Genomic DNA, 23737 nt, shown 5'->3' on the forward strand with positions numbered 1-23737 from the left:
ACATCGATCAAACGAACCTGTGAAATACCCCTTTTTAAAAAAATTTCGCGGAGACAATGCTCAGAATACCCCCTTTTTTCGCGATTTCGCGGTCCGCGATTTCAGTCAACAAAATACCCTTTTCTGCGAAATTTAGAACACACATGGTTACCACTTTTTATGTTGACCTGGGGTACCGGGTACAAGACATACTCACTGTGCAAATGTGTGTGACATAATTTTAAATAATGATAATGCATTATGGGATATGAGCAAATGGAGAATTGGCCCAGGTCATGATATGACTAGTCCTTCTGAAAATGACAGTAAACTTGATCATTAACCTTGTATAATAAATCAATATTATAGCTTGATGATTTTTACCCATTATTGGTGGTTTTGATTTTTTAAATATTTATATTTTTATTGCATTTTATCAATATCAATTAACCATGACTCATTTTTAAAAGCTCAATCTTATCTGAATAATATCAGTTTTTATTTTATTATAGGCCTAATTGTTGTCTCAGCTTACTGTTTTATTTTGTAAAAATTTCTAGATTTGGTCTAGTTTGTTTCATTTTGAGGCACTTTCAGTCAAAACTGATGCATTGTGATTTAGACTTTGACATTTTATTTGTATATGTTGACTTGTGAGTTGCACTTACAAGTTGTCATTTTTTCACATTGTCCCCTCCATTGTGTCTATATTTTCTGTTACTTTGTCATATTTCTAATTGATCCTTATTTGTACTTGCATACAAGCTGCATCAAAATGATTGGTACCCACTATTGATAATGGATGAGTCTGATGCATCAAAATTCAGCAAAAATAATGTATAGATTTATACAAGTCATAAACTATACATTCTGGACATTTCAAGAGTATCCAATGTTGCATTTGGAAGAGGCAGGCTTTTTAGTAAACATTGACATTGATGGGTATCAATAATTTTGATACAGCTTGTATGTTTTCCGATTTATATTTTGTAATGCCCTTGCTATATTCATAATAATGCTATTGATATTTCACAGTTATTTATCTATCTTTTAATTCTAATTGAATAAAATGGGTCAATACTGTATGGATTCTTGTCGTCATCTTTTGACTAATGTCGCTGGTGTTAACACACTTCATCACCTGTTAATTATCACTTGTATTGATCATATCAATGTCATTGAACTCTCATTTATTCTCACTTATTGCTTTTTTAAATTTAAGTTATTAATATATTAATTTCTTAAAGGTGAACCTCATTGAAAATAAAGTTATATATCAATGGAAAGCTTATGATATCAGGATATTAAAAATAATTTTTTCCGATTTTTTTCATGGCCAATAAAGCTGAAAAATTAAAAAAATGAATGAATTTTTGGTCTTTTTTAAGGCACCCAAAAAGCACCCAAATCAATCGTCTTTGACCTTGAGAATGCTCGTGACGTAAGCTCAGGGTTCGCAGTCATGTGATCCTACTCGGAAACACGTAAACAAGACTTGCTTCCTGTACTTTGCAAGCTGCCTGGCAAGTCTGATTTTCACAATAAAGCTTGAAATGAGAAGAATCTTCAAGTTGCTGATTCCTTCTATATATATTAGAAATAATAGAATTATTGTCAACACGAAAATGTTCCATAAATTTTTGACAAAATCAGTCATAACTGGCTGGGTATAACTGGGTAATTGAGTTTGAATTTCGCGCTGGGATCAATTCCATGCGCAAATGCTTGCTGCTACACTGCAAAAACAAGTGTTTATATTTAAACACCATATTGTGTTTATCAGAGCAACACTTAATAAACACATAATTCATGTTAATGGTCTAACACTAATGTTCATAAATTAACACTTGGTGTTATATTACAAACACTAATGTTTGTAATATAACACCAAGTGTTAATTTATGAACATTAGTGTTAGAAAAATTAACATTAGTGTTAGACCATTAACATGAATTATGTGTTTATTAAGTGTTGCTCTGATAAACACAATATGGTGTTTAAATATAAACACTTGTTTTTGCAGTGTACCGTATACCGTTCATGTCATGGACTGAATAAACATGATCGAATAACAAATTAAATAACTTGTTTGTGACATTCCCTATTCTTGATTCATTTTAAAATATCTGATTTTTAAAAATATCGTCTTGTAGTAATCAAAAAATTAATAAAAAAACCCGCTGATTTCATCAAATCCAGCCCATAAAGGTTTTCATATTTAGTGCATTGCGGTAATACATTCTCCCGGTACATTCTTTCCACACAATCACGATACTTTATTATAAAATAAATACAATTTAGGTACGGTATAGTAGACCGTTATTTGATGGAATTCTGAAATCTGAATAAAATTAAAATATTGTCACTTGTGTCACGATTCTTTTAATGATATTACAATCAGTGTACTGAAAAAGTGAAACATTCATGTTTTATGGATTACCGAACACGATGCGTAAATTGCGTAAATTGATGCTGAAGAAATTACAGGAGCCGCGCCGATCAAGGTGGGCAAACACAGCGACTTCGCCATCACTCCGGTAGCACTAGCACCGTGTTTCAGCAGATTTGATCAATCGTTCCCTTATATTTGGAACATTTACAGGAATAGATTTTGCTGATGAAGTAGCAATAAGTTGGAAATATCAGAATGTGAATATCAAATCGGTCATTTTGTCTGCAAGTACAGTACGTATACAGTCGCGGATACACTCGGCGACTGAGTTCACCCCGTATGTATCTACGAGTTCGCCTATCATACATGACCGGTTGTAAAGTTAAGAAATAATTAAGAAATCCCGTACATGTACCTTATTCTATTCCTTCATTTTCTCAATGTGATAAGTTCATCTCAACTTGGTGTGACGATCTGAACTGGTAGCACTAGCAGTTATTTTTTGCAATCTGTTTTCATTCCGGTTCTTCGCTAATCTTCGCTCTTCGTGCTTTACTGTAATATTCCCTGTATCCCGTGGATGGCTTGGCCTATCCCAAATCACCCCGGCCAGCACTTTTCCCATTTTTTAATCCACACACTTTATTCAGGAACTTCATTCTTGATTTGATCATGATGTTTCCTTCATGTTATTCTTATTTTATTGAAGATATTTTTCATGTAAAGTAAGTTGACAATGACTGAGTTCGTGCATTGGCCCGATGCATGCCACAGTACCGTAATGCATGGACATTGTGTTTACAATCAAACCCGAAGTAACTGTGTGTCCCGTGATGACGCTCATCATCGAAAAGCGCCCAATTTGAACGATTTCGTTTTGTAATTTAGGGGGGGTGCCAATATCCAATCTTTTCATGAAGATTATGTCTATCCTGGTGTGTTAGGCAAATAAAAAATATTCTTTTCTGCTTCCTGGCATCATAAGCTTTCCATTGATATATAACTTTATTTTCAATGAGGTTCACCTTTAATTAATTTATTACTTATTGTTTTTGTTTATTTCTTATTTTTTCATTGTGCTATGTATTGTTTTATTTATTCATTTATTCATTTTTGTATACATATTTATACATCAATTATCTGTTTTATTACGGCAAATGCCGGAATAAATATTCTGTGACATGTCACATTCAAAGCTGCAATTTCCCTAATTAATGCCATTATTTTATTGCTCATGTTGAACACTGAAACTTAAACCATAGATGAACTCCGCATCAATAACCCTAACCGTACCAAACATCAAAAAACTCAAATCAAGAAGCGTAGCATCAAGCAGGTATCTCATGTGATGCTATTGCGTCATCATGCGAACAGTCACATGGCGATTGAAAGCTTGGCCGGGCATGCTACACCCCCCATAGCCAGGTAGGCCTGTGCACGGGTGTGGTACCCGAGGGGTCGGGGGTTCAAAACCGCACCCGAGAAAAAATGTTTCTCTTTTTTCCTTTCTTTCCTTCCTCCTTCTTTCCTTCCCCTCGCCAAAAAGCAACTGGGGCGTTAGGGCTAATTAAGATTGTTTTTCATCTTTACCAGTTCATGTTGTTGTGCTAGATAACTGCCACTTTTTAAGTTATTATAATATTTAACACTAGATCTCTTTTGTTTTCTGCTTATTTACAGATAAATTTAATTCCTATGTGACATTGAAACTTCAGAATGTCAAATCTACTACCATTACAGTGCGGGGTAATCATCCAGCATGGGAACAAGATTTTATGTTGTAAGTAATAATCACATTATGCTATGTGTATGTCTGATCTGTCTCCGTAGGGAATTCTCAACTTTGGTTTGGGCGGGGATGTGCGGCAGGGACTTCGAAAATCTACTCAACTTTAAATCAAATGTGACGAAAAAACAGACCCAAAATTATACAGATTTTGGAAACTTTATGCAATTTTTGCTATAAAACAATGGGAAATGGCACTTTTTCAAGAAAATTTTGAAAAAACACACTTTCTTAAACCAAATTTTCATGAAATTGAGGGCCCATCAATAAACCAAGATGGCTGAAATTGCACTTAAGTCTAAACTTAATGGCTGAAAATACACCCGGATCTGCCGCACATCCCTGTACCCTCATTTCGCAGAGCCTCCCCTGCCTATCACTTTTATAATACATGTAGGTGAATTTTCTTTTATATAGGGTGGAACAAAAAAATGAAGTTTACATTATGTAAACTTTATTTTGTGTGTTATTGACATGATTGGGGGATAAAAAAAAGTGCTTAAAATTAATGCTCTGTGGAATGGCTTAGTGAATTTGCAATATACATGGTGATTGCAAAGACAGGCTTTTTGTTATGATTAATATCGGTGTATAAATTCATACTTTCAGTTCGGGTGAAAGTCCACTGGATATCGGGCGAAACAATAGATTAGAGATCATGTGCAGATCTTTCAATACAGAATGAATTCTCTCTTACACAAAGTAATACCAAGAATCAAACTGCTTGTTAAATAGATATTACTCAGGTGTCATTAAGAGAAAAAGTTGTAAGATTAATGGCATTGTATCACTTGAAATATACAAAGTATGAAGGGCCTAGTCTTCTGACAGTCTTTGCTATTACCTAAAGAAAGAATGCAGAAGTAAATTGAAAGTGATGAAGTAGATGTTTTTATTTACTTTTAAAGATGAGCAGACTAAAGATTTTTTTTCAGTTTTTCAACACACAATCAGACTACATAAAAGCAAAACACTGACACACAAAATTACACATGCATATTCACACACAAACATAAACAGACAGACATAGTCACACATTTATATATGCACAACTCATAGTGTACCTGCACACCCAGGTACCCCCACTCACAGTCACAGAGTAATCGTAAGAAGAAGGTTTGTTTGTTGCCTTTTCCCTCAAGTGAAATAGCACAAATGAGATTCAGTGTAAAAATTGCATGCTAGAATTCCAAGAATAGTCCTGGGTCTAGCTATAGATTCAGCATATATTAATTTGGCTGTTTGCATCAGGAGCTGAGCTTAGTGAAATTGAACACTGATCAAGGTACGGAGACTTGACGGCTGATTTAAGCTATTCTTGGATAAAAAGCATTTGAACATTTCGTTATTAATGTCTGGCTTCACATGCGATATGCCCCAATATGTATAATTATCATGCCAAGTATCGGTATGGTGTAGGTAGCCTTAGATGTGTATTAATTTCAGTGGCATGCGCAGCACATTGAAAGTGGGGCCAGGTTGTTCAGTTCCACCGAATGGAGTCTGATTAGGAGTGTAAGGGGTGGGGAGTGTGGGCATGTGACTAATTTCCCCCAATTTCCCCCGAATGACCAACAAAAGTGGGGGCCTGTGCCCCCCTTCCCCCCCCCCCTTTGCGCACGTCACTGATTAATTTGTCAATCATATGTGTATCAAAAGTTATTCAGTGACTTTGACAATGTCATAACTAAAACGGCAAAGAGTTAAATTCTGTAAGTACATGTACTGACCACAGCAGCTGAAGGGAGCATCCCATCATGCATTGCAGTCTATATGCTTACACCATAGCAAATACATACAAAACATAAGTAAGAGCTACTTAAATATTGAGAGCTATGGATAGCTTCACAATATTTTGGGATCATATTTTTTCAAACAAAAGTCTAAGCTCCGCTGATATAAGCAAGTAATTGAAAGTTGAAGTGAGAGATTTTGTATACACTTTGAATGACATGCGCAGTTCTACTATGGTACAGCAGAGCATCATGGGATACACCTATCAGCTGCTGTGAGTACTGGCACAGCATTTTGAGCGCAAGAATAGCAGCAATATATTGTAAACTTGTTTGCTACACGACACATTGTCCAATGTCATCAGATTACTCTGAGAATGGGAAATTCAAGTCGAAATCCATACACCCACTATGAAAGATATGATCTTAGTCCCTCACACAGGGGGTGTAGATTTCAAATGGAGTCACCCATTCAGATAATTCACACTCTCTGTGTGGAAGATTAAGGTCATGTCTTCCATAGGGGGGTATATGGATTTCAACTGGAATAGCTGAGTGCAACATAAAACTGCAACCCAAGCCAAGAAAATACCAAACCATGTTACAAATTGAACTATAATTGTTACATACTGTTGTTCTATATGGCTCAATTGTGTTTGGTTCGCTTTCTTGCTTTAGGTAGAATCAGTAAGATTGAATGTATTTTCCTGCTATCAGTGGTGTAGCAAAAATCACAATCAAATTACTGTAACCATGCTGTAACTCTGTAGCATCAATCCAGCTTGAAATGTGGAATGGTGGGGGGGGCATTTGGTCTGAATTGTCAAAAAGTGGCTGAAAAAAAATTGGTCATCTTGTCAGAAGGTGGGGGACACCTCCCCCGTCCCCCCTGGATTGATGCCTGTGCTGTAACCTAATACTGACAATCTATTAGAATATTTGCATGATCTAATTCTCATGAAAATTAAATAGCCTGACTCTGATATGGTGGTTTCAAACTCTTTAATTAATACTGTGGTAAACTTGTATATTTCATAGATAATGAAACAGTGCAGATTGAACCTGAGACAAAATTTAGTTATAGGCCTATTCATCTCAGGATTGAACAAGCTCAACATTTGCAATTTTCATAAGCACAAATTCATTTATTGCACACCAAAAAATAGTTGTTAATTATTAGACACCATTAATGCATAATTAATTATGCACCCTAAGGCTCAAGTAAAATACTCAAGCCAAGCTTAAAAGCTTATATAAGCATGCTGGCCTGTATTTAAAAAAAAAATAAAAGTAACTTAAAATTTATCGAGAGTTGTGATGTCATGAGCAAGCGACCGGGATTTCACTAGATCTATCCAGCACCCAGCCGGATATTGACCAAATAAGAGTATATAGAAGTTTGTTGTAAGCAAATGTAAGTGCTACTCTTTGCAGTGAGTTTTCCGTAGGGAGTTGTTAATTTATTGACAACGGGTCTATATTTGCTAGCATGGCGCCAGGTCCATCGGGTGCCAGATGCTATCTGTGGCGAGGAGTATCTTATAATAAAGAAGAAACAAGTTAAGTAGACTTTGCGCAAATCTGTATTTCACAGCGGTCAAATGAAAAGCAAAATGAGCGCAACGATATGTCACCAAAGTTTTTTTCTGATTTTTGTTAAATTAAATAGTGTGTGTTTCAACTATAACTTTGCGCTCACATTCTGATGGAATTTACAACACATTAATACTGAATTATTATGATACAAAAATCTAAAACTGGACTTTTCATGTTTTCCTCATTTTAACTAATTGATCAAATTGAAGAAAGATACAAAAAGCCAATAAACAAGATAAACTCACATGACCCATCAGCATATATAGGCAGATCCAGGAGGGATGGGTGATTACCCCCCCCCCCCCATATTTTGATAAGGGGATGGTCTATTACAATCATGTTGATGCCTACATGTATATGTGGGTTTCTGACCAAATTAACCTCATATTTGGTCATTTTAGCCTAAAAAGTGTAAAGTTTGCACTCTTCGCACAAACTTGTTACAAATTTCACCATTTTAGCTTCAATAATTATGTCAAAAGTTTTCATCAATACCCTAAAAATGGCAAAATGTTTGTCGCTAAAAGATGCTGGATTCATTATACTTCAAGAAAGACATTTTTTCCAACCCCATCCCTCCCATGTCAAAAAGAAATCTGTCACTGTCTGATAGAGACTAACAAAATTATTCTGAAGGGTCAAAAAGGTTTAAAGTTTGGGTTTAGGGATTTTATGCTATAGGATTAGGGTTAGGGATCTGGTTAGGATAAGGGTTAGCATTAGGGTTAACATTAGGTATAGGGTAAGTTTCTACATTTTCTTAAGCCCTATGTGAAGAAAAAATAATCATGTGCATGAAAATGTTGGTAAATGTGGCATTTATGACAAACAACCACTAAACCTAACCCCTAACCCTGACCCTAACGCTAACCTAAACCCCTAACCCTAATTAGCATATGGTGATGTTCTTAAATGCTACATCTACCAAAATTTTGAGAATTATCTGCATACGCAAAAATCACAAAAACCTTCATGCATGTGAAGAAAACATTCATGCTTTGCAGTATGTTTAGAAGGGAGTGGTTTCGTGTAGGCTGTTTCTAAGCAAACATGGTTTTGATTTCCCCCAAATGGGAAGTAAACAAAAATGTTGTTGTTTTCACTGTATATCCATGTAATAAACATGTACATACAAACAAGAGAGGAAATGTAAATTGTAATAAACAAAATGTTGTCCGTGGGAATATCTGTGATGTGATAAACACCTAAACAAGGGAATAAATAGCATGTACACAAATACTACATGTAGTTCTAAACATAGACTTATCACAAATGTCGGCTGCCTGCCTGCCAAGCAGAGAGGCTATAGTAGAGGTTTGCATTTCCTTCTGTTAATATTCTTTTGGGTTGCCGTGGGGACAGATCTGGGATGAAATGATGCAAACGATCCTCCATGGGGATGGCAACTCAAGCTGAGGCATATCTTGGGCCAGTTTCACAAAGACTTGCAATCAATCTTAATGAATTTGATAGGGGGTTTATGTGTGGTAAATGTCCATTGTACATATAAAGCTTTGTGAAACCAGACCCTTGTGTGATATAACAGTCTTATGGCACTGTTGTATTCAGTGGTTCACAGTGTTTCATGGCTCATTCTTACAAATACATGATATCATCTACAATGTTTTGGCATGTGGTTTCTCAGATTCTAAAAGCTGCAAAATTTTTTTTACACATTTTTGTGCATCTACATGTAGTTTGATTTGGTCAAGGATTCCTTTGCTGTTGTGGTTATTCTACATGTACTGATGTATGTTATTGCTGCTGTTGTTATGAATACATATATACAAATCAAATTTCTATACATGAACATACTGTAATATATGTGTTGGTCATAAGAATTACACATTGAAATCTTTTGTATTAATGTCCAACAGTGATGTCCATTTAGGCCATTACTTCACGTATGTTGTAGGAAACTTTTCAACATTCATGACATTATATAAAAAATTCTGCCTTCCATTACTGCATTTGAATTGAGAGGCAGATGCCAGGTGCAATGAGTGACAAAGATCTCACAGCCAGTTCCAATCTGGGTAATGCTTAACTGTCTGTACGCCTTACCCTGGACATCGATAAAATGATTAAATCAGAATGAATTAAAATCTGCTTTGTTTCAATGTGATGGGTCTCACATATTCACAAAGGAGTTCACACCACGACCCCATTTTGACATTTCCTTAGAAGGCACTGAATTACGTTGCATCCTCACAGAATGGTACTTATTCACAGATGACAGGAAATATTTTATGACATTTGGAATTAACCCTTGAGCAGACGAGACAAAATACGGCTAGAATATGGTGCGAAAATCAAGTGGCCTGAAAATGACCGATATTACACGCATATGACGTATATATGCTGGCTAGTAGGAAATGCATATATACGGTAGCTATATATAAGCTGACTAGTAGGAAATGGCGTGCAGTGGCCAAAAAATTGACCAATATAATAGAGCATGTGACGTATATCAAATATACAGTTTTCCTCACAGTGATTTTATTTAAGGATGCAAATGTTTGAACTGCAGCTTTAATGAAATTGGTGTGAAAATAATTTAGAATTTCTTATTTTAATTTAAATCAATACTAGTTTATATTTGTACTTACTTTAATCTATTAATTATACCTGTTTTTTCAAAATTTAAAATGTTTTTATTAATTGTGGTTTTTGATTTGGTTATTTTGGGTGTGATGTTGATGAAGCTGCATGACGACATCTTTGCAGTCTTTGTAGAGAGGGGGGTTAACCCCCTGAGCTCTACCTGCCGATGTAACATTGCCTCTGATTGGTCAATTATGTGATATCTTCACTTTAATCACCAATCAGAATGGAGCTTTGCAAATAATTCATCCCAATTTTTTTGCATGGTAAAATTATTCTAACAATGTTGCTGATTGGTCCAATTGATAATGAAAACTTCTTTTTAACCAATAGGCAGGTAGTTATAGGGTTAAGCATCATGGCGTCATATTGGGTATACATGATACTACTCTTGAAGTCGGCCATTGTCCTAATCTAGTGCTTCAGGATGCAGTTTGAAAAGATCACACAAGTCATTGACATACTGTGAAACCTTTTGCGCTGCATTTAGTTTTGCGTTTTTGGCGTTCCAAGTAGCTGACTGTGAAAGTAACACAACATGAATACATGTATATATTCCTTTCCTTTTGTGTGTAGTTCAATGTATGGAAGCTTAGAACAGCGAATTTAAAAACAAGTGAACCGGTTCAATATTGATAAAGTGCAAAAAATGTCACTTGTACGCAAAAATGTACACTTTTACCGTAGTATGGTTGTGCAGAGATGGTATTTTACACGCATCCCACAATGCATTTCTTCCATTTCAAAAATCTGCACTCCAGTGCAACATGGGTCGATCCCAAGGGGTCGATACTCGATAGTGATAAAAGGTTCCTTAATGAACAGTACATCCAGAGCTTGCAATTTATGTATATTTCTTGACTATCGACCCACATGTTTAGCCAGTCTATTCTCAACATGAAAACAAGTGGAACATGTACAAAGAAATAGGATTATCATTTGATGAAATAAGGTGATGTATCATGTTGCAAAGGATTCTGGGAAGAGTACGATATCTTCTCTGATGGTTGTGTTTTCTGTTTGCAGTTGGGTACGGTACTGCATTTTGTAACTGAACATTGTTAAAAAGTTTTTTTATTGTTTCAGCGTGTCTTGACTTTTCTCGGCTGAATTTGTACATGATTTAGGGAGTAATCCATGATGCCACATTGGGATTACTAAAGAGTTGATGTCTTACGAAGCTTTAATGCATATCTTATGGGGTATTGTCTGGTGATTTTTGCACAGTGCTTAGTTTGTGGTTAACCAGGCAATTTTGGAAAGAAACTTCCCTCCAAGATATATCTTGAGGTTCACCAATTTTCTTTGTGAAAATCCCTCAGACTCCAGCTTGACATTTGTGAGAAGACTTCCAATGCATGGTTGCAGGGGATAGTTCTTATCAGGCCAAAAAAAAATAATGGTTTGTCTCAAAGCTCACCAGTTGTTTGAAAACTAATTCGAAATGCAATTTTTTTAAAAAAATTTTATTCCTGACTTTTTTCATGGTATTCTTGTTTGTTTTGTTTTAGTGCCTTGAGCGCTCTTAATTGAATGGATATGTGCCTTGTTGCTATTATTATTATTATTATAAAATAAAAAAAAATTCTGCATTTCTTTTTTTCCAAATCGAAATCTCACGATTTTACAAATGCGCGCGCGAGCTTTGAGACAAACCTTTTTTTTTTGTTGGCCTCACACATTTCCCAAAACATGCCAAAACTGAGTAGAAATGCTTTTGGGGAGACAGAGCTTTTGGGGAGACAGAGCTTAAGCTTAAATAGGCTTTAATAAAGCATGCATGCACCCAACCACCTATATGTATAGAGCTTCTAGCTAGGGTCTATCCACCCACCCACTCGTTAGATCCACTAGCTATTATTGCAAGATATAGCTGGGTATACAATTACATGATGTAACATTATATGTGATACAATCAAGAACAATGGGCTATTCCAGTTTAAATCCATACACCCTCTATGGAAGACAGGACTTTTACTCTTTTACACAGGGAATGTAGACTTCAAATGAAGTCACCAATTCAGATAACTAAATTTAAAATACATACTCCCTATGTAGAAGATTAAGGTCAAATCTTCCATAGGGGGCGTATGAATTTCACATGGAATAGCACAATGAGGTGGATGTAGTCAGGTTTTATGACATAGATGAATCCAATTTCACACATTCCTACACCTCAGTGGCAGCCATGGCTGGTCCCCGCTGAGTATATCTCACCTGAAATGTGAAATGATGCGTCCTTGGCGGGAGTTTTAAACTGCATTCCATCACCCGTATTACACGTAGACAAAGGAATGATGAAAGTTTACAACACAATACAATATAACATTGATATTTTAAGCGGCTTTAATCCACCCAATTGGGCAGTCACAACACCAGCATGTTGCCGACCAAATCCGGACCATGGCTTGGCTCGTTGGATTCGTCTATAGCATGGTTTTGGATCACCACAATCCAAAGGCCCTATTCTAGTAGGGCTAATTCATTGCAGGATAAGTTACTACTTTGATATCATTACAAACAAAACAAATGAACCGAGTGTTGGGTAAAGGCCGGTGGTTGGGTAGTCATGAATCTCTACATGAATATCCATTTAAAAACACCATTACCAGTACTTTCATATCTCACCAAGTAAAATATCTCAGCAAGTATTGATTGCCAAATTTTTAATTTTACAAAATATTTTCATTTCATTTTTCTATGTTTTATTAGATTTTTGCTAAACCTATTTACATTGTTATTATAGTTTCACGGTAATAACATCAAATTGTCATGTTTTTGTCTAAAATATCACATCTCGAGGGAGTGATTGTGACAGGCTTTGTGTTGATCTGCAGGATTGGTGTCGGATGACGGTGAAGAAAACTACGAAAATAAAAACCAGAAACTATAAACATAAATATTACAAGAACGGTTTGCACAAGACAAAGTGAAATATTATGATATTGATTTCAGGAGTCAAGGAAAATCTGATTGAAAGATAACAACATTTATTATTTAATTTAAATGGTGGTAAAAGCGTGTCTCATATTGGAAGATGTACTTAAGGTAATGGGACACATCTTGTGTTGAAGGCAAACAAGCTTCTTCAAATAAAAATGACATTTGCTACATTTTTTTATTCTCACCATAGGGGCAATTTTACAGGGCAAATGCTCATGTAGGGAGATCGGTTCAGTTGTAAAATGTCTCCAAACCAGGCTGCTGAAATCAATTAGGGTGACGTCAGGCAAAGTGTCTAATTTCTTCTTGGATGGTACCCTATGTTTCTTGTTGCAAGTTTATATAACTCAAGAAATGTGGGATTCCATCACCTTATTTATATGGATAAATAAATATATCTGATTTTTCGTCATACTGTTATGCAAAGGTTTACTTTTTACTTTTAGTTCATTTTAATACAAATAATGAATGTTTATGAGTTTAATGGTAAAATTATTTTCATAAGCTGGGACTGCCTTTTGAAAATCAGGTTAAGAGCTGTAATTGCTCTCCTGGTTTCGTCAAGAAGAGCTTTAGAAGAGCTGTTTGCACCTGTGACCATTAAAGCATAAAGAATTAAATGAGTTATTAAGAAGAGCTATTAATCACTCTTGCAAATGCAACTTAAGAGGAGCTGTAGAAGAGCGATAGCTCTAGCTCCTCTGAAAAGGCAGTCCCTGCATAATGTTGAAGATGGAATGTTCCATTCAATGGTAGTTCATCTTTCACATTATGAAAATATTCTATCCATTGCACGAATGAAAAACATTCATTATTTGTTTTATAACTCATACAATACATATGATTCATTTTCGTATGAATAAGGAAATACTATCTACTGAAGATAGCAAATTAATGATCCTGGTATTAAGGAAAGCTATCCACTGAAGATAGCACTTGTATTGGTTGATATTAACAAGCAATTTATGCTATCTATTGAAGAGGTAAGATGAAAATAATGTCTTGATCTTGATTAGGATGTTTCTAATGAAATCTGATCCAATGAACAAATGCCTTAATAATTTTTTCTCTACCTTTTTCCCAATTGCTGCTTTCATAGTGGACCATACAATGATATTAGGTATAAAATCTAACATTAGTTGTAATAATTAACACTTGTATTTTAACTTTTATATCAGAATGCAACTGGACTATAATTTCTAACCTCCTCTGTAATTATTGAAACATATTTATTTATAATTTTGCATATATGACAAAATGGAATGTTTTACTATCTTAGCGAGATTGTATTTAATCGATTTAATCCATCATATTTTTTTTTTTTATTTCAAAATGTACTCACTGTTACTAAATTATGGTATAACTGGAAGAAAATATTAGGCTGAGTTCACATAGAAGTATACTGTATACGGTATTAGCTATACGCTATTTGATCAGGCAAGTATAGGTCAGTTTGCCAATTTTAAAACTGAACCTTCGTCTAATCAAATGCTTGTAACTTTACTTCTTGAGGTCACATTGCATTCAGTGAGATGTCATATAAATTTACCCACATATGGTTTAGTTTTAAAATTAGGACGGTAAAATCGAACTCGCACGATTCCCACTATACGATACTATATGCAGGTATGTGGCCTTTTCGAATAGTGCCCTCTTATGTGACCCGGTACTATGAAATTACCTTGCTCGATTTAAGCTATCCACTTGCACCTGCAAAACATGCACCGTATACCCGAATAGTATACTTCTATGTGAACTCAGCCTTACAAATATATTTACTGAGCTTCTTTAAGTTTAAAACACTAAATCCTGATACTAACAACAGTACCAACGTGCATGGAAATAGTACCACATTTTGATACAAGACTGCTTTGGTATTCATAAAAATAACCAGAATGAAAACTAATGAACTCTTTGTCTAAAATGTATGAGAGATCGTTTGAATATCTCAATTTGTAAAATAAACAATCATTAAGTATTTAACACTGGCTGGTGTAATAACCGAGTCTTGTTGTTTGTTAAAAGTAAATCATCTTTCAGGGCTAGCCCATTTAACCTATCTGTAATGTTGACTTTGGGTTGGTTGAATCCTAGCCATGTACATCGTGGCTAAACTGTGTACACAAGAGTAAAACTTTGCAAACACATCAACCATTATTGAGTTGTCTAACGATTTATAAAATCAATGTATTCCCAATAATAAACCAAACTTTGTAATTATAACTTTATGTAAAACAATCTTACTTTCTACTAAATAAATATTTCATTTGTACTAATGTTGTTTACCAGGGGGGGGCTGGCCAAGATTGGCTGAATTTTGACGTTGTCATTGGTTTTACACGTAAACACAAAAATGTCTCAAATTATTCCAAAACTGTACGTATGTTATTAAGCACTATTTTATCAGTCTAAATCTGCTGAGGTTCGCCAGTGAACCTCATTGTAAGTACTGTTTTTTGAATGTTTTGTATGAATAACGCACGGTATGTTTATGATATATACCTAAAATTTCCCCATTGTGTATCACGGTTCGCTTGGTCTAATGGTAACGGGTCTCGCCTGCGTGCATAGGGTCCCGAGATCGAGTCCCGCACACTCCCGGCTATAATTTTTTTTTCTTCACATTTATTTTGAATCCAAAAATATTTATTTTTATGTGAAAATTTATACATTCACTGAGAAATATATTTTGTGCATTTTTTTTTCTGTAACAGGGCCAATAGAGCTAAAAACACAACTCAGCATCGGGCGTCCCAATGTCCAGGCAGTGTTGCCGCCATATTGTCTGTTTTGTTTACGATATTGGCTGTTGCCACAATGAATAATGTAGTCCACCATCGTCTGGTTGTTTACTAACAGTTATCCATTGTGGTTTTGCTTTAAAGTGATTGTAATGGTTATACATCATGTTTTGGTATATTATATGGGGTTGAGATAGCAAATTTATTTCTACTAATGGATTTGCATTCAGGATCTGATGTTATTATTAATCCTAATCAATTTCATGTCCGATTTATTTAGTTGACATAAGAATCCAAGATGTAGCAAAAATACTTCAAAATGGAAGAGGCACAACAAGAAGGCAAAATAAAGTCATGTAAAACCTATCTACAGAAGTGATTTGGCTTTCTTCAGAAGCATCCACTATAATATGTACAAATGTAATAATAATGGTCTTTGTGCTAGAATAAGAATATTTAATATCTGCGGAAGATAGCATGAAAGCATCGTGGATTTGGCAAATGTAAGTTGCTATCTACTGAAGGTTATAGTAAGTGGCAGCAGTAACATATAATACATGGCAACTAATGATGTATGATCAATATGCTATCTACTGAAGATAGCAAGCTAACTAATTGTGTATAAATAAGAAAATGCTATCTACTGAAGATAGCAAACAAATGACACAGAACATATCAACTAATGATGTATGAATCAATATGCTATCTACTGAAGATAGCAAGCTAACTAATTGTGTATGAATAAGAAAATTCTATCTACTGAAGATAGCAAGCAAATGACACAGAACATGTCAACTAATGATGTATGAATCAATATGCTATCTACTGAAGATAGCAAGCTAACTAATTGTGTATGAATAAGAAAATGCTATCTACTGAAGATAGCAAACAAATGATACAGAACATGTTAACTAATGATGTATGAATCAATATGCTATCTACTGAAGATAGCAAGCTAACTAATTGTGTATGAATAAGAACATGCTATCTACTGAAGATAGCAAGCAAATGACACAGAACATATCAACTAATGATGTATGAATCAATATGCTATCTACTGAAGATAGCATGCTAACTAATTGTGTATGAATAAGAACATGCTATCTACTGAAGATAGCAAGCAAATGACACAGAACATGTTAACTAATGATGTATAAATCAATATGCTATCTACTGGAGATAGCATGCTAACTAATTATGTATGAATAAGAAAATGCTATCTACTGAAGATAGCAAGCAAATGACACAGAACATGTCAACTAATGATGTATGAATCAATATGCTATCTACTGAAGATAGCATGCTAACTAATTGTGTATGAATAAGAACATGCTATCTACTGAAGATAGCAAGCAAATGACACAGAACATGTTAACTAATGATGTATAAATCAATATGCTATCTACTGAAGAAAGCAAGCTAACAAATTGTGTATGATTAAGAAAATGCTATCTACTGAAGATAGCAAATTAATGGTCATGGTATTTACGACTAAAGATAACAAAATTTTATTATGTGTTGATATAAACAAGCAATATATGCTATCTACTGAAGAGAAATATTATAATTGGTATTAATAAGTAAATTTATGCTATCTACTGAAGATAACAATTATTATGGGTTGGCATGATAAAGAAATGAATACTATCTACTAAAGATAGCAATCCATCTATGTTCATACTATCACTTGCTGTACTATCAGTCTTGATATATGAGAATATTTCCACTGTAAAACTGATTAATGGTCAATTTAAACACTGTGATGCTTTTCAATGAAGAAATCAAGTGTGTGAAGCAATACCATGTCAAGGTTAGGGAACAAACCAAAAGATCGATGACGTCCTATAAACGAAACTAGTTTCGTTTAGGGGAGGGGTAAAATACTTTCGATTACGCTTGTACAAAAACATCGGTCTGAAGAACGTGTCATTATAATTATTATGTCAAAATTTTCAACATTTCATTATTACGTTTCTGGCAGGGAGGGAGGGGGTCGGCTGAGAAACGAAACTAGTTATGTTTATAGGACGTCATCGATCTTTTGGTTTGTTCCTTATAGTTGTGCTATAAACATCTATTATGGTGGATACCGGCTTTTTATATATCCTTCTTATTATTTTTCTTTTATGTGTGGTATACTAAAATATAATTTAATACGACTGCATTTCTTCCGTCAATTTAACAAAGTTTATGTTGAAAAGGCAAACTATGAATTCAAAGTGCAGTGCTTGTCTTCTCAACAATGTGGAAAGTAAGATTTGAAAAGGCTCACTGAGTATCGTGTTGCCTAAAAAACATATTGCTTTTAACCAATTATGCAAGCAAAATAGTTCCTATTTCCTTTCAATTTAACATGTGTGCTGTCGTTCCGGTAAAAATAACACCAGATATGACTACGCGTCTAATAACACAGACACGAGTGAAGTAGATGGTGTTATATCACATAATACAAATGTAATTCCATAGCTTGCTTTTATTGACAATGTTTGTACACATGTCGAGAAATTGATATTCTGCACGCTACTCTAGTTAATGGTATAAGATAGAGTTTATAAAAGCTAAATTATTTTACAAAATTTTACAAGTCTGTTCCAGAAAGGCTTGCTATTAGTTGTTATTTTTTTCCTTTTTTCCTCTTTTTTTTCACTCTACTCTTTACTAAAACTGACTGTGACATACACATAGAGGTGTGACTTTCTTCCTCCATTCTTACGTCAGAAAATTTATTTCTTTTCTATTACTACCTCAAGAAATAAAACAATGAAATAGACAAGGACACAAAAAATCTTATCGGTGACCAATTGGAATTGGCGTTGAGCGCGCAAACCGTGGGTGATTATGTAATCGCCTATTGTGTACCGGTTAACGGTACAACGACCTTTCGTACGCAAACGAAAAGAAATTTCACTCTCTGTACATAGGACCAACAGCCTAATGTCCCCTCAGAAGGATGGAATATTTCATCGTTCATTTACCCAATTCTAAATGAACCACAGGGTTTCTGACTATTTTCCCCAAGTCAATATCCCAGCAAATCTCCACCTCTTGGAATTGAACCTGAGACCTCATGTACCGAAAGCAAGTAGGCCTACCCTAATCATTAGGTCACACTCATATATTTTATGTCAAATCAGTAATAAAAACATTTTGTTGCTGATACCAAATCACTGAGCAAGGTTTTAATGCAGGCAGTTTATAAAAAACATGTTGTATCACTTTAATTAGTGCGATATCTCATTAACAAATTACATTTTAGTCCTTTTCGACAAAAATTTGTGCAAATGTAGAGTTTCAGTCATACGGTATGAAATTCAACTTATTTCTTTATTATAAAAAATTATTTCCATTATGCTCAGCGATGATTTATAAACCATCATGCCAAAACCCAGCATTGGTTTAAAAAAAAAAAGCAATTACTATCTTACTATGGGGTTTGTACATGTATGTAATAAATGGTATAGGATAGTCTAGGCATGATTATTGACAAATGTATAGCCCACGCATCCCAGAGTTAACCAAGGCTAATTTGTAAACGGAGAGCCCATGATTAAAAAGCGACAACCAAAATGAGATGGGTATCTGTCAGACGAGAAAGTCACCGCACGTCGTCACAGTGATATATGTCATCAGCGTGCTACGAGAAAACACAAATGAATATCAATCACTTGACAGTGTGAAAGCATTACCTAACATTTGCACAATGTTTGATGAAAACTGTTGGAATTACAGCAAGCGCAATTTGTAAATGTAAATTGCCCGGACATCTTGAAGGTCTTTTGATATGTCCTATTATCATATCAAATCAGTTAACCCAGACAGTTTGGTAATAGGTCTTGCTCTGATTAGGCAAAAAAAAAAAGTTTGTTTCGTGTAGCGTGCGCATTAGGTTTTTGACGGCTTATTTTGCGCATTAGAAAAAAAATTTCACTTACAAAGAAAAAAAAACCCAGAAAACAGAAAAAAATTGCAAAAAATAATATAAAACACTACTGGAGTAAACATTTACACATCACACAACAAACGAGCATAGTGAAAAACTACAGGAGAAAATATCACACATTTTTTTAAATACCTTTTTAAATCTACAGGTTGAAAGGGGATTATAAATGTAAATTCCCATTCCAATTTGCAGCAACGGTGTTTTTTTTAAATAAAAAAATGCATTTCGCATTTGACTTTTTTGACCTGCTACAGGAAACAAGCATGTTTTTTTGCCTTAAGGTGTTTTTAGTGGTTAGGGTGCAAATATTTGCTTGAAAATGATACAAGATGTGCAGATGGATGAGAAAAACTCATCTACCAATAAAATTTAGAAAATTCTCTGGCCAGCTTTTGTTTAATAAAGTATTTCTATTTCAAGTTATAAGTATTTGTAAATTTCCCTGAAATAAGCAATTTAAAAGTGATTTTTCTAAACGTAAATATAATAACTTATCTAAAAAAGCTGGCAAGAGAAACTTTGGAAACTATAGCACACTCCGTAGCGTAGTGGTAAAAGCCTAACAATTCCCCCCAATTATGAGTTGATCAAACTATAGACTAATTATCTTTGAAATTCTTCATCAATTTTAATATAAACATGAGAAGAAAAAAAACATCTCCAGATGTTTTGCAGTGAGTAGGCGGAGTTTTTGATCATTAGGAGAGAGTATCTCTCCAATCAGTTTTTGGCAATGGCTATTTTTAATTGAAGGAGTTGATTTCAGACTGATGTGATTTAGCAGATTTAAGTATTATTTTCTAGATTTTTTTTCTAGATTTTTTCTAGATTTTTTTCTAGATTTTTTCTAGATTTTTAGATTGATTTATTGTCATTGATTTCTAATACAAGAAGGAAAAGATTACCTAGTAGCACTTAATTTGGATGCAAATCAGAATTTGATTCCTGGAACTAATCACTGTAAATCAAAACTAACAAGCGGACTATTGCAAGATGCCAAGAACCCGCTGACTCTTTCATTAAAATCGCTGTCTAGAATCTGATCGGATTTCATCCAAGTGTGGTGAAATTAAACCCCTCCATATTTCACCTTAATTAACTCAACTACAGGAATTTTGTTGCAACTTGTAAGCCGAGTGATGTTTTAACCTGGCCTAGATTCAATGTTAATACCCCCACAATGGCCTCATCCCAATTGGCATAATTCAATAACCTCAATTAAACAATCATAGTGTGAAATTTGACCTCAAGTTGCAGAGTATGAGTTTTTGTACTCAAAATTTCAACGGGTCATTTAATGAATGTACAAATGTATTGGGGTTAAAGAACTGTGCCCCTGATAGATGAGCATGTTGTGGATCCTAGTTCCTCTTGTGTTTTACTCATTATTAAATTATGTTATGTACATGGAGTGGCGAATTGAACATCAAAAAAAATTTCTCTTGTATATTAGTGTGAAATGTGTATCTTTGATGTAGACATGCATAATATTGTCATCAATACCAGAAGTGTCCGGTACTCAAGGTCATTTGCATCACAACCCAGCTAAAGACTGAAGGTTTCAGTCGCAACGTCTGTTCGTCCGTCAAAAATAGGTATGTCTGGTTGACCAGATTTAAATTAAATCTTAATTGCTAAACCCAATGACCGCTCCCCCAGAAAAAAGAAAAAAAGGCCCTATAGTAGGGCTACTGTAGGTAGAGAATGTGTATGAAAGCTTAAAGCCAATTATCTGTTGTTCTTGTGAGTGCCTCTGCACTGCTCATGATGATGCCATAACCTGGCCTGTAATATACCAAGTGAATAACAAAACCTGTGCCTCCTATGTCTTTGACAATGGTCAAGCCTTACTATATAGCTGGGTATTATAGATTATCTTATTGCAGAGACTGTTGTAACCAGAGATCTTTCTTTGAAGAGTCTGTGTCGAAATATACCTGTGTACAATTATCTGTCCATTTCTAATCAGTGTACAAAACAACTGAAAACGTAGTGTTCCCTTCTGTTAGCCTCTGCTTTGCTCATGTGATGTCATACACCAAACAGCCCGGTATTACTCATGATGTCATACAATATTACTTATTGCGGCTGAGTATGTAAGTCTGCATTTATTTGTGTAGTACAGCCCAATTTAAATTTATGCTGTGGATAGTCTGCAAAGATCCTTGTATTCAAAAGTACAATTTTACTATTGTTATTATTATTATTTTGGGGGCAAGGGGGCAATGCTTGGGGATGGAAATTCCATTCTGGGGGTGTTGATGAGGATTATTAATGCCCCATATGCTCCCTTGTGGCCCCAATTTGTGGCATGCCACTTGATGGGCCCATGGTACTACAATGTCACTGACAGTACTATGTTCCATGCCTAGGTTTTATGGCATGGGGTGGCAACAGTTAGAGTTGGGCGACTATCACTTTTTTCCTAGTCGACTAGTCGGCAGCAAATAGTCGCGACTACGACTATAGTCGCGACTATCTGTGGTTAAAATTGGACTGAAAAATCGGGTGAAAGATTGGTGGCAATTTAGTATTTATAATGCATGATTGCAGTACCCGTGATTTCCGGCATCGCATCACAGTTTGTTACACAAACCAGCACTGTTGCGATACAAATTGCTACACTGTATCGCACGTTTGCGGTGCAAATATTTGACTGTAAAATGCTGTAATATAGGCCTAACTTTTCTGTTCAATTAAATTCACTTGCCACTTCCCAGCAACAGCACAAGAAACTTCATATAATTTCTCAAACCTTCAATATTCCAATAGCGATCTTCGTTCGTTTCCATGTTTTGCTGTGCATGAAAATATGTAAACATGCCGATGCGGCAGTGCATATTTTCCATGGTATGCTCATGAACGTGTTGCATCGTGCATGTACGATTAACTTTCACCTCCGACCTACGTCACCTGACCTCATCTAGACTACTGCATTTGTCGCTACAGGGGTGGCATTGCAACATTACGACTGTTTGTCAGCTAATTTGTTTATTTTCCTGTTGCTTTCTAGATATTCTGTTACCACAATAAGCATAGCTTTTTGAAATTACGTGAAAAGTACTTCTAATCTAATAATATTTTCCTAAATTTTCCCTTTTGGAAAACACTTCTCGGAAGTTCTCGCTGTTTCTTTCCAAAGTTAAAATAAACTCATACCTTCAGTAGTTGGTACAAACACCCAACCTGGGTCTGTACATGCACGCTATGACGCTGCTACACCTGTTAATCGCTGCATAAATTATAATCATAATGAGATGTTCGACAGTTCTAAGTAATTTGAGTTTTTTGACGGCTTTTATCTTGTGGGAAAGTAGTTCGACAACAAGTCAATAACACCAATTTAATGATGATTTATGGACTTTATGATTACTTGTTGGTTAGTGTTACTATTGGTAAGACAATGACTAACATTTTTTCACATTTTTTGCAGTTTATATGTTAGTATTTGGTTGGTTTTGGTGCAAATAACTGGCACTTTTAAAGTAATTTTTTAACACAAAAATATACTTGCATTAGTCGACTTTTGGTTTTCAATAGTCGTAGTCACGACTATCAGTAATAGTCGCGACTAACGACTATTGGCGACTTAGTCGCCCAACTCTAGCAACAGTATTTGCTTCCCTCTTGACTGTATGTTCTCTTAACGTCATGTTGCTAACTGTGCAAAGGCTGTGATGCAGGGTGATGCAAGGTAATCGGTTATGGTATACATAAATAGATCGGATGAAAGGTGATCCTTGTCATCAACCACCTTTTGAGGTGGTTTGTAGTGGGTGATGTGCGGTGGTGTCGCAGTAGAAACAGGTGACACCAAAAGTCGCTTAATAATACAGTATCTGTTCATCCGGTCATGTCACTAAAGGCACAGGCAGTGAATGGTTACCCGCCTTTTGCAGAGCAGTAAAAACGACCCAGTTGATGGTGAAAAACATAAAAATAGGGGCAATAAGAGCATGGTGATTCGAGGTGCACAAACACTTTGTTAAAGAGATTAGTCTTAAAGAATCCACCATGTTTGTG

At 35.1% G+C, this 23737-nt stretch overlaps 1 protein-coding gene across 2 annotated transcripts in view; it reads left to right on the forward strand.

Annotated features, from left to right (window-relative positions):
* Positions 1-23737, forward strand: part of LOC140158965 (protein unc-13 homolog B-like) — a 144519-nt gene that overhangs the window by 22404 nt on the left and 98378 nt on the right. For both annotated transcript variants that reach the window (XM_072182264.1, XM_072182265.1), the window contains exon 3: positions 4052-4151. In XM_072182264.1, the coding sequence (XP_072038365.1) occupies positions 4052-4151 (100 nt within the window). The remainder of the gene's footprint in view (positions 1-4051; positions 4152-23737) is intronic.

The sequence above is a fragment of the Amphiura filiformis genome, chromosome 8 (genome assembly GCF_039555335.1).
Source record: "Amphiura filiformis chromosome 8, Afil_fr2py, whole genome shotgun sequence".
NCBI lineage: Eukaryota > Metazoa > Echinodermata > Ophiuroidea > Amphilepidida > Amphiuridae > Amphiura > Amphiura filiformis.